This window comes from Lissotriton helveticus, chromosome 1_1 (assembly GCF_964261635.1).
Source record: "Lissotriton helveticus chromosome 1_1, aLisHel1.1, whole genome shotgun sequence".
NCBI lineage: Eukaryota > Metazoa > Chordata > Amphibia > Caudata > Salamandridae > Lissotriton > Lissotriton helveticus.
The window spans coordinates 611574001-611586410 of record NC_136057.1 but is presented as its reverse complement, the minus strand read 5'-3'; the positions used below and the strand labels follow the sequence as shown (position 1 = coordinate 611586410).

Below are 12410 nucleotides of genomic sequence, written 5' to 3'. Positions count from 1 at the left end.
TGCCCAAGAACTGCTGTACTTTATCCACTAGAGGTTCTAACTTCAAGCAGGCGGCGAACATATGTACCGAGTCTGCACTGAACTCAGAACATCTATGACATAATGTTCCCCTACCAGTTCCCCATTTAGCAGTTCTGCTGGGACTTATATATAAGAAGAATCCTGTCTTACAGAATTGAGCCTGTAGTTTGTCTGACAACAGATTGCTCTGAGTAGAGCTCAGTGCGAGACAAAAGTTGTTACGGGGGACATTCAGTTTCTGCTGCCATTTTTCATCTACCTTTCCCAGGTCATAGGGCATTTGACTATTTAATATTGAGTAAATATTCCCAATCCATGGTGGAACTAAATTCTGCAATTTTTCAATGAGATGAACATTTGCAAAACCTGCCAACCCTCCTGACTTGCTGGTCATGAAGTCTTTTATAGCGTGGCATAAGAAAGTCTGATTATCATTCAGGTTGCAGTGAGTTCTAAGGTCATTAAAAGGCCGAACTCCTTCAGAAGTCACTAAGTCCCCCAACTTTAAAATACCTGTTTTATACCATTTTTGAAGATACGTCTCCCGAAGATGATTGGTAAGTTAATATTGTTATTAATAGGTGTATAGTAGTTTAGTCTGCCCAGTCCAAAGAGTCTACGTATTTCGGCAAAAGCCCTGTGTGTGTTCATCAGAGTCTTAAATCCGCTTGTCGTAGCCGAATTCTAGTTGCCTCCAAAGACAGCCTCCCCGAGTAGTGATATATAAGGAGATGGAAGTCCCGAGGGACTTATATCAGAAAGTTCATGCAATAATTCAATGCAATATTGTAATACTGTGGCCCAGTAGTACAATCTTAAGTTGGGGAGCGCCCATCCTCCTCTATCCCTAGGATGAGAGAGCAGTTTAAAGCCCTCCTCGGCTGAGAGTAATCCCAGATGAATTGAGGAAAAATTAGTTTGAACTTTTGGAGCATACTTTTGTTAAATGCTAAAGCAATTGCCCTAAAAAAATAAAGTAGTTTGGGAAAGAAATTCATCTTTAAAATATTACACCCCCCCAGACCCACAATGGTCAAATGCAGATTATTTATTCTATTAAGTGCTCTCTTGGTATCAACCGCTAGCGGAGTCAGATTTTCCTTTACTATTGAATCTATATTGGCAACGATATGGACCCCTAAATATTCAGCTTTATAGACTACTCTGCTATCTACCCAGTTTATTCCTTTATTTAAAATAATCTGTGTTTTTGTTTTATTGAGAGCATATCCAGACAACTTCCCAAACTCTTGAGCCTCTTGTTCCAAGGCCCTGATGGCCAATTCAGGTCCTGGGGTCATCACTGTTGGATCATCAGCTTAGGCCATGATGGTAGTATCCATACCAAACCTACTCACCGCCTGAATTTCTAGATTGGCTTCAATTTTTTTAATAAAGGCATCAATATATTTGGCGAAGAGCAGCGGGGAACAAGGCCACCCCTGTCTCGTCCCACTTGTGATCTCTATTTGCTCCGTCATTTTACCATTGATTGAGATTCTGGCTGTAGGATTTTGATATTGGGCTTGAAGAGCTTGAATAATCCCAGGTCCAAAACACATCCGCCTCATGATGCCCCATAAAAATTGCCAGGAGACCTTATCAAAAGCTTTTTCAGCATCAAGTAAGATTAATGAGATCGGGTCTTCAATCACCTTTGCGGCGTTAAATAGAGTGATAGTCAGACGGATGGGTTCTGTGGTGCCCTTTTTGGGGATGAACCCATGCTGCCATCTGGAAACAAGAGGCTCAATGCTGGTAGATAGTCCAGATGCGATAATATTTTGGAGTCCGTGTTTATAAGAGTTATTGGCCTATAAGAAGACATCTCTAGTTGTGACATATTTTTGGGGAAATATTACAACTTTTGCTGTAGACCAGGAGGGGGGTGGAGAAGCCCCATTAAAAATGGATATCACCATTTCCGTGAGAATATCTTTGATTTGGAGGAAAAACAAATTATAGAACTCAACAGGAATGCAGTCCATACTAGCGGCTTTGCAGTACGGCAGGCTTGCAAGTGATATCGAGATTTCTTCCCAAGTCAGGGATTTTCCAATTGGTCGTGACTCTCATACTGAGTTGGGACAGTGATATTGTCTTAAAATATTTGGAAATTTCTCTTTCTCTCAGCTCAGAGGGCCAAGTATTCTCCTCTGTGTAAAGATTTTTATAAAATTCCCGGAAAGCCCCCTGTATCTTATCTGGGCCATTGGTAATCTCTCCTGCAATAGTTTGAATTGAGGATATTACATTGGTGGTAGCCTGTTGTCTACTTCAGATGGTTAATTGATGACCAATAAGTTCGCTGCACTCATATATTTTCTCCCGGGCCGAGGCCCACTTTGCGGCCACTCTCTCCATGAATATAGTCCCAATCTCAGCTTTAGCAGCAGCTACCTCAATCTGTGCTGCTTCAATTTCTGTCCCTAGCTGGACTGCCTGTGTTAGTTTCTCTGTTGCTTTTTTCATTTTATCCTGCAGAACTGAAACCTGCATTTTCTCTTTTTTGTTTCTCCTGATGGAGAATTTCAGCGTCTCACCGCAAATTTCTGCCTTTAAGGTGTCCCCCACGACCATGTTTGGGGCTGACCCAATATTTATATTCAAAAACTCTTGAATCCAGCCCTGCATGTGTTCCCGATATCCATTGTCGTATAGGAGCGCCTTTTCAAAACTCCAATTCTAGCCTTCTCCTCTATATCCCAGCCCCGATATTTAAAATGGATGGATTATGATCTGACATAAATCGTGGTGCAATCCCGCACCAAAGAGGAAGAAACCATAAAGTAGTCAAGTCTTACCAGAGAGAGATGAGGAGCTGAAAACAAAGTAAATTCCTCTTGTTTGGGTTTTAATTCAGCCCATACATCATGTAAACCATGAGTATACATTACGTTTTGTATAGCCTGATATACCTTTGGCATTCCTGCCTATATAGTTCCACTGGTCACTCATTTTCCATATACTAGTCTAGTTGATGTTTAGATTGCCGGAGAGAATCATTGGAAGAGGCTAAATTGCTCCCATAAATGGAGCATATAGTGAAGACAATATTAGGGGGTAAAGAGCATCCTGTAATCACCCATCTCCCAAGGAAATCAGATTTTACTCTATTCATTTTTATGGGAAGTTTTTTCTGTGCCATAATCCCAACTCCTTTAACCCGTGCACCCTGAGAGGTTCCCCAGATGACTTTGTACCCCAGTGAATTCAGCAGGTATTTCTGTGCTCCTTCAATGTGCGTCTCCTGGAGACAAATGATGTTGGCCCCCAGTGAGCATAACCCCGGTGCTACTTTTTGCCTCTTTGTGGCATCATTTAGGCCGCAGATGTTTACAGATACAATTCTGAGATTATTCATTGTACTCATTTTATAATCTGGGTAGATGGACCTTGACTAAAAACTATTTGAAGTACTAAAATTATAACTTTAAAGACATTTAGAAAACCTCTAAATAGCCCAATATAGATTTCAGCAGCAGACCAAAACATAGAAAAGACCATACTTTTGCAAGCGCCAAAGAAGTGAATATTTCTTTTCCCCATTCACATTTTTTTAGTCTTAATTTCCCCCATTTTTCCCCCTTTTTTTCGTACTCTCTTTTTTGTTTGTTTTTTGGCTCCTCTCCCCTTTCCAGTCTCAATATTCTCCTTGCTCCCTGCTACCTTTGTGTCAACTGCACTAAGTCTCCCAAGCCCCATTCCAGATTGCACAGCACCTGTAGAGTAAAAAAACACAACATTTCCTCCCACTGCACTCCTTTTGTCCCCCCTTCCCTCTCTTGCCCCCACCCCATAAATAGAGCAATCAGGAAAGCCCTGAATGATGGTGAGCATGTGTAAATTCCAACCACCAGGCCACGCAGATCCTCACTGGCAGTCTGCATGTTTCTAAAGAGCTTGCCAGCCTGCGTACAATGTGCAGAATGCCTTACAACCAGGACCTTGTAACATAAACATGAGTTAATAAGTGAATGTGAAGAAAGAAGAAAAAGAGGTATAAGAAATATAAGAAAAAGAAAATAGAAATCCATGGAACTACAGCCACTACGCAGCTTAGCACATTGGCCTAGATAATAGACCCAGCTTAGTTCAGCCCTATTTTCCCAGTGATGTCCTTCAGATGTTCTCCAGCTTTAATTTCAGACAAGAAGATCCGAATTGATCCATTAAATATAACTTTCAGTGTAGCTGGTTCCTTAGGTACATTAGGGCACCTTACATTGAAAAGGTGATATCAACTGTCAGAGTCTCCACCTCCACTCCACGGTTGCGTGGCTAAAATCAGGCTTGGCAAAAAGCTTTACTCCATCAACTCCTTTCTGGGAATTCGGTCTAGCCCGATCATAAACCATCTGCCTAAAGAGAAAGTTCCCGAAGAAGACTAAAAAGAGCCTGGGTTTCTCGCTGCCCGAGGTACTACCATCTCTCCGCTGCTTTAGATTGAAGGGAAAGTGATGTGCCCTTTGAACCTCATGATCCCAGTTCCAGTTGGTCTGCTCAGGAAAAGCGTCTCGAAGAAGTCTGACAATGTACCATCTTGGGTCTTCTCCTTCCACTCCTTCGGGGATCCCCAGAAGGCGAAGATTGTTCCTTCATTGTCTATTTTCTTGTTCCTCCATTTTTGCCATTAAGTCTGTTGCATGGGAGGCACCTTGATCTTTTTTGGTGACAACTTCGGTCTCTAAATTCTCTGTACGTCCTTCAACCATTGTAACCCGGTCACCGGTATCTGTATAGATCTTGTTTAACTTCCTTATGCCCCCTGAAGCTTTATGGTGGCCCCATTAGCCATATGATTGTCAGATCGGACTTCCTCTTGAAATTGCTGTATTGTACTCAATATATAGGTTAAAGAGGGTTCTGCCAAATGTTCTGTTGTGATTTTGAGCCTATCCCTGCTGTGGGATTTTGGAGGCTTCTTCCCGGGGGGGGGGGGGGGGGAAGAGGTTAGAGAGCCTGAGTAGTCCCATTTGAGCCGAATTCACCTTTTACTACGTGATTTCTCCTTCTGCTGGATGGTTCCCGTGGTAACTGAAGGATCAGATTCATTGTCATTTGAGACACTACCTTCACTCCAACTGATTATTTCGTTCTCCGTACCGGATACAGAATAGAAATATTCACCAGTAAGGTCCGGAGTCTGAGGAGCCAGGGACCCAAGGTTATCTTCTAGGCATAGATTAGATTCCTCAACTCTGCCAGCCTGGGAATCTGGGCCTGTTTCTGTCATGACAGTAGCAGCCACCGAGGCGTAGGCAAGAGGTTCTGGGACCGGGGCTGGAGACATTGTAATTGCCAGCCTGAGATCGCCCAAAGTGTTACTTTTGCTCAGTGCAGTAGATGCAAAGTTGTCTATGCCATTATTATCTTTCATTTGCCTGCCCTGGTCCTTGGGCGGGTCCCTTAGTGACCCCCCCTGTCTGTGCCGCTGTGGAAGTATCCATCTGGGAAGCATCCACCTTCCCTGGGGCCCCTTTCACTTTGCTCAGCGTTGGGGGATTATCAGGATCAATTATTGGTAGCAAGGTGATTTTCGGCATTATTGAGGGTGCCTTAACTATGGGGAAATGTTTGCTGATGGAGGGCGTTAAACCTACTCCTCCCCCAGCACCCTTCCTCAATGCACCACCTCCCCCAGGCTTCCCCGTTGTCTTCCTTATGGCCCCAGGTTCCCTTTTACCTTTAGGGAGGGGATCCGTCTTTTCCACATCTCCTTGTGTCAGGGCCATTTTAGCTTTGAGGTTCTTCTGCCCGCGGGTAGACATGCTCCACTCGCACTGATGTCTTTGCTTTTGCTTCTGTGGCGCTAACCCTGCTGATTTTGCTAGTTCCGCTAGCTCCGCCTCAACCACGTCAACGAGAGCTGTACAGCCCCCGGGGCCGTCCGCCGCGATCGGCGCAATTTTGGTGAAGCGACAAATAAACCGTGACTCGTCTTTTGGACATCCTTCTGCGCGGCGCCCACTCTGAAACTCCGCGTACCTTGTTTTCGGACATCAAAGAGCCAGGTGAGTCAGCCGACTACCGATGTTTCCTGCATGCGGCATGGCGATTGGAGAGATAGGAACTCACACTAGCGCTATCTTGCTCCAAAATGAGGGTTTCTTATGAAAATGGATGCAGTTTGGTGGTCCAACCTCCTTGAAAGGACGTTCGGGTTCAATTAAAGTGTCATGAAGGACAGCATGAAACACTGGCTCATTGGCGTGTGAACCACGAAAGCCATGACATACGTACGCATCTATGCTACACACATGTATAGACGGTTCCATATTAAAATATCGATAGTAAAAATATCGATGAAAGAAATATTGGTGTAAAAATATCGAGAACAAAAATATCGACTTCCTATCAATAAACAGGTAAGTCCAATAATATCCACACAAAAATATCGATGTAAAAAATATAGAAGTAAAAAATATTGGCTGAAAAAAATACATAACTTAAATAAAATTAATTAAATAATATTAATATTATTAACAAAATAAATTACATTTAATATATATTTTAACTCATTATAACTAATAAACTTAATTTAATAAGTATAAACACAAAAAAAGTGTACAAATACATATATTTACTTAAATACAATTTATTAACTATTATCTTTATTTGATTTATAAACTTTTCAAATTATATAAAAATAAAATATACACATATAAATAATTTAAAATTAAATAAAATATTCTACATTTAATTAACACATTAAACTATTAAAAAAAAGAATAAAACATACATTTAATAACAAAATAAACACAATAGTCGTGAAATTGTTGGATAGCGAGGGGGTAAAAATTACTATTCCCACTCCAGTGAGTGCAACAGTAGGGAAAACGCTGGATAGCGGAGGGATATAAAGTACTATTCCAACTCCAGTGAGTGCAACAGTAGGGAAAGCTCTGGATAGCAGAGGGGTAAAAATTACTATTCCCACAACAGTGAGTGCAATAGTAGGGAAAGCGTTGGATGGCGGAGGGGTACAAATTACTATTCCCACTCCAGTGAGCGCAACAGTAGGGAAAGTGCTGGATCCCACGACAATAAAAAAGAAAAACATCAACATTTTTATTAAATTTAAGTTCCAATAATAACATCATTATTATACAAATTTAAATATATTATTATTAACAAAGATAAAAAAAGTCATTACACATTAATTAACACTATAATATCCACAACACACACCTAAAATTAATTACACAATTAACATTAATAATTACTAATTAATTAATGGAAATTATTTTTTAAATATTTAATACTGAATCAATAAAAAATTATTTACTTACCACTTTCACACCATTTACACATATAGACACCACAACACGCACCTAAAATTAACTACATAATTACAATTAATAATTTCTAATTAATTAATGGGAATTAATTTTAAAATATTTAATAATTAATCAATAAAAAAATTAATTACTTACCACCCTTCACATCATTGACACATATAAACACCACAACACACATCTAAAATTAATTAAACAATTAACATAATTAATTATTACTTGATTATTTGAAATTAATTAAGAACTAATTATTCTACTACTATTAATTAATCAATTAACACATTAACTATTCAATACATGTTATATAATTAAATTACTTCCCACCCTATTCCCCTATAAACCCACAACCCACTACGGAACTAAAAACGTAAAATAAAAAATAAAAAAAATTAACTACTATAAATTATTATTTAAATCTATATAATATATATTGGGTGAGGTTGAGGGGGAAAATCCCAATTTTTGGTGCTCGCACAGATCAAAACGGTTTACGACTTAGTGTTTCAACTTGACAATGGTAAATGGTGAAATAAACAAAAACTGTCCAAGCAGCTTGAGAAGGGGTTGCAAGAATGCTCATGGCTAAGAACTCATTGCCGTCATCTGAGAAGGAGAAGAGGTTGTTGAGCTCCAAAGGTGAAAGAATACCACCTGCGTGGCACACAGATTATCTCTAAGAGTACTTTCATGACATAGGGCATGATTACGAGGTTGGCAGTCTTGGAGCTGGCGGCCACACCAGCGCTCCGTTCCAAGACTCCTGAACCCGTAGGCTGGCTGCCCACCATATTCCGATTGGAATACAGGTCGGGCGGACCAGCTGCGGCAGTCCCACGGCAGTGCCTTTCAAAGGCTTGTATGTGATCCTTAGAAAGGCAGCACCGTGGGACCACCACAGCTCGTTCCATTATGGCTGTGGTTCCCAAACTGTGCGCCGTGGCGCCCCTGTGAGCCGTTATGAGTTGCCAGGGGCGCCGCACACGATGTGGGAACCACAGCTGTAGGGTGTGCCATTATTCGTGGGTAGGCAGTAAAATATTATGGGGTCGATTCCGATCCGGTAAAATGCGCTCCGAATCGTCGTACGGAGCGTTTTTTCCCCGTACGAATCGTACCCGTAAACGTCCCGTACGTACGACGAAGTACGATCCGTACCAGGAGCCGAACTCCGTACGAGTCGTACAGGACTCCGTACGACTCAAATCTCCGTAAGAGTCTCACTCGGAACCCCGCTGTACACGACATCACTACTGTTCGCGGCTGGTTTTTACGACCCAGCAAGTACGATTCGTGTCGGGTACGCACCGTACGACCCTTTTCCTACGGGAGCCGAAAACAGTCGTAAACGCAGAGTTCGCGCCGAAACAGGTACGGAACGCCCCCCCCGGGTACGGCACGTACCCCGCATGATCGCAGGGGTACGCGCCGTACCCCTGTGATCATGCGGGGTACGTGCCGTACACCCAGCGTACATGGGGTATGCACCGTACCCCATGTACGGTGGGTGTACGGCACGTACCCCATGTACGCCGGGTGTACGGCACGTACCCCGCATGATCACAGGGGTACGGCGCGTACCCCTGCGATCATGGGGGTACGCGCCGTACGGTGTGTAGGTGATCGTGCGCTTTTCCGTACGAATCGACGTGTACCGTACGAATCGCGACTGGGTCGGACGATCGGGATCGGAATCGTCCGGTCGTACGGCGTCCGTACGAGTCGTACGGAAACGGCTCCGGATACGAATCGTACGGACGGGGATTTTACCGGATCGGAATCGACCCCCATGTGTCTTTTAAGAGGTATTGCTGCCTGCCCTGTTCTGCTGTGCCTCGTGGGGCCCTCTTCACAAGTTACAAATAGATAAGACTACAGTGCTTGCTCATTAACTCTTTTATTTATTTCGAGAAGTCGAGTTTGAAAGGGACAAGTTATAAATGTGCAGTGGCCCCCACAGTCTCGTCGGGAAACAGGACAGCATCTGACTTCATGAACCTCTCCTCGCAGAACAAGATAAAGAATTCAAATATAGCTACAACTTGTAAATGTAAAATACAGCCCATGTATAATTAAAATTATATCCTGGCTGCTGTTCCCACACTTTGTGCGAACTTAAAGAAACACCGCGCCTGATTTTAAAAATCAGAAATTCCACTGGGCAAACTCGAGGCTGTGGAAATAGGCTGCATTGCAGCAAGAATTCATTTCCTGGCCCCATTCTGACCCTCCATATATTTCTCCATGTATAAAGCTTTTTCTGGAACTGGTACTGTCCCTATTTCTTACACTTCTGAGGGCTATACACATGCAGCAGGTGTCAGTTTTTAGGTCCAGTTTCAGGATATAATATTCTGAAATAACGTGGCAAACTCACTTCTTGGAAATACTTTTATAAAATATTTAACAGGTTCCAAAGATCAAAAAATAGATGAGAGGTTGAGCATGGCTGTGGCAAAGAACCGTGTTTACGTCTACGCGTCAAGCATTTCTAGTCTGTGTAAGGTAGCTCAGTGTAAGATAACTATAAAATATGCTTTGCTGCAGAGATCATTCTGCGAACTGCAGGTCGCAAGTTACAGTCCAGTGAACTAGGCATTTTCTAAAAAGGTGCGTACAGTCTGCAAGGCACGAGTTTTTAGCCAATCCTTCAATAAAGATAAGTTTGACAAATGGATTTATTAAGTGGCAAAACAAGTTTGTAACCCCTGAATACAATTTAAGGGACAGTGGTATCGCCCACCGTCTATTTCCTCAAAACGTTTCTGAATAAAAAAACAAAGAATCAATTCACAGCTGGCTCGAAAATAAAGAGACAATTTGCACCAAAAGCAATATTTCTCAGAGACATCTCTGAAGTATGTTTCCGGGGAAGAAGCACTGCTAGTGTCACATCAATTTCGACAGATGACAGACCGCGGGGTTGAAGCCGGAGTGGGCTGTTAGGTGTGTGGGCAGCAGACCTATATTCAAAGTCATTCATGTCCTGTGCCCCACACTGACCTGGGATGTAACTGGGTCTACCACCTCCACCTTGTGCAGCTGACTCTACCATATCCATACCAGCATGCTACAAAACTGCCTCTTGCCCGTCCATTCTTTGTGCCATGAGAATGGCTCTACCCCAGCCCCACTGAGCTGGCTGGATCTTACACAGACCTGTCTTCTGCCGTTTATCTCGTTCTACACCCAACCTTACTGTCGTGCCCTGCCTCAGCCCCTGTGACCTGGAGTGTGCCTTCTAGCTCTGCCAATGCTCACTGACCTGGCGCCACTGACAGTATATTATTTGCTGTTCACTAGCCCCCCCAGTCTGCAACCCAACTGACTGCGCCATCCCTACTGGCCTAACTTTACTAGGCGACTGACTCTGCCTGTGCACAGTGACATGGCATGTGACTGTCACTGCATCACTCGGCTGACTGGCAACCGGTAAGAAAATAGTGGGGAGCCACGGCCAACTGCCCATTTAGTCAAGGGAGCCGCAGGTCAAAATAGTTTGGGTACCACTGCATTATGGCATAGACTATGAAGACCATGCTGTCCTGGAATGGGGTTGCATACAGACAAGGGAGCACACCATGTGCCCCCTGCATGCATCCCCAGCCCGAGGCCTCAGGGGGCCCTTTAGGTCTGTCTTAGATTCTTCACCGCCACACTTCTCATGGCGGGTTCACCTCCATGAACACTATAGCAGTGAGGAACCTCGATATATGCTTAGCGGTGCTGCAGCGGCACTGTCAGCATATTGCAGGCCTTAGACCACTGAAAGGCTGCCAGGGATGGCCAGGGATGGCAGATCCCTGGCGGTAGCAGCAGTCTATGGCGGCCTGATGACCCAACTCGTAATTCAGAGGTCGGACTTCCGGTGCAGCCGCCCCACCAATGTGGGTTTGGCCGTCTATCGGGCCACCTAACTCGGAATCAGGCCCAAAGTGTTAACCGTGCGTTCTCAAATTTGCTGTATGGAAAGTATTTATTTCTTATATTTGCTACAGCTTGTGTTCTTATGTACTTTCATGACATAGTGTTAACCATGTGTTCTCATATTTGCTGAATGCAATGTATTTTTTTCTTTATTTGCTATAGCTTGTGTTCTCTTGTTTGATTATTTAAGTTTGCCTCTATTGTCCCTGTGACATATGTTTATCAAGATACTGTTTGAATTTCTTATAGAGGAGGTGCCACCTCAGACACAGTTGTCAAGGGTGGAGCTTGGGATGTGGGAGTAAGTGTCAGCTGCTGGCTGCTGCCTGTCCTGTCAAACGCATGTAACTTCTCAGCAAATAAATACTTTTCATTCCTCCACGATCCTGTTTACGAGGGCTTTTTATTTACTTGTAATATTGTTTGTAATTTAGAGCATGCCTTCCATTTCATTGTAGCACTGCTATTTGTGCATCTGTTTGAGTCTATATAAACGCCCACTCTCGCCTCCATAACTGTTCAACAAAATGTATTTTCCTATTTCAGTCTTGTGCTCTTTTCGTTTAGGACGGATTTGTGGATTTCCGGGAGTATGTTACTGCCATCAGCATGCTCGTGCAGGGCTCACCGGAAGACAAACTGCGGTGGTCTTTTAAGCTGTATGACAAGGACCGAGATGGTACAATCACAAGGTCAGAAATGCTGGAGATTATGCAGGTGTGTATCAGGCTTTAAAAATGCATATTTTGGAAACGGTTCATTGTATGACAGCATGCGTTAGGAAATAACAATGATTGGCCTTGGGCCTATACATAGGTTTACCTTTAATAATTATTGGAAAACTATCTGCATATTATTCTTCATTTGAAGTGATTGAGGAAATAAACCATTGATTCAAATATTTTATTGAATAGCGAATGGGATATCTTTCAAGCACGGTGACAATCTAAACCTGTCCACAATCAAATGTTAAAAAACTGCCTGAAATAGACTTTGAAACATTTTCTAAAGTCCCGTTTTTAAGCAGTGCTGAAGACAGAAACTTTAAAAGAAAACTCACAACAAATTAAGCTACACACTGACTTAGTAATAATTTGGAGCCTACCTGAAATCAACTGTTGTGGAAGAAAAATAACACCCCGAGTGGCCCGATGAAATAAATCTAAT

The 12410-nt window shown here is 42.9% G+C and overlaps 1 protein-coding gene across 1 annotated transcript in view; it reads left to right on the top strand.

Moving 5' to 3' along the window:
• LOC144770256 (guanylyl cyclase inhibitory protein-like) overlaps positions 1-12410 on the top strand; it is a 94169-nt gene that overhangs the window by 44244 nt on the left and 37515 nt on the right. Inside the window, exon 2 of the mRNA XM_078654619.1 lies at positions 11811-11960. Within this exon, the coding sequence (XP_078510745.1) occupies positions 11811-11960 (150 nt within the window). The remainder of the gene's footprint in view (positions 1-11810; positions 11961-12410) is intronic.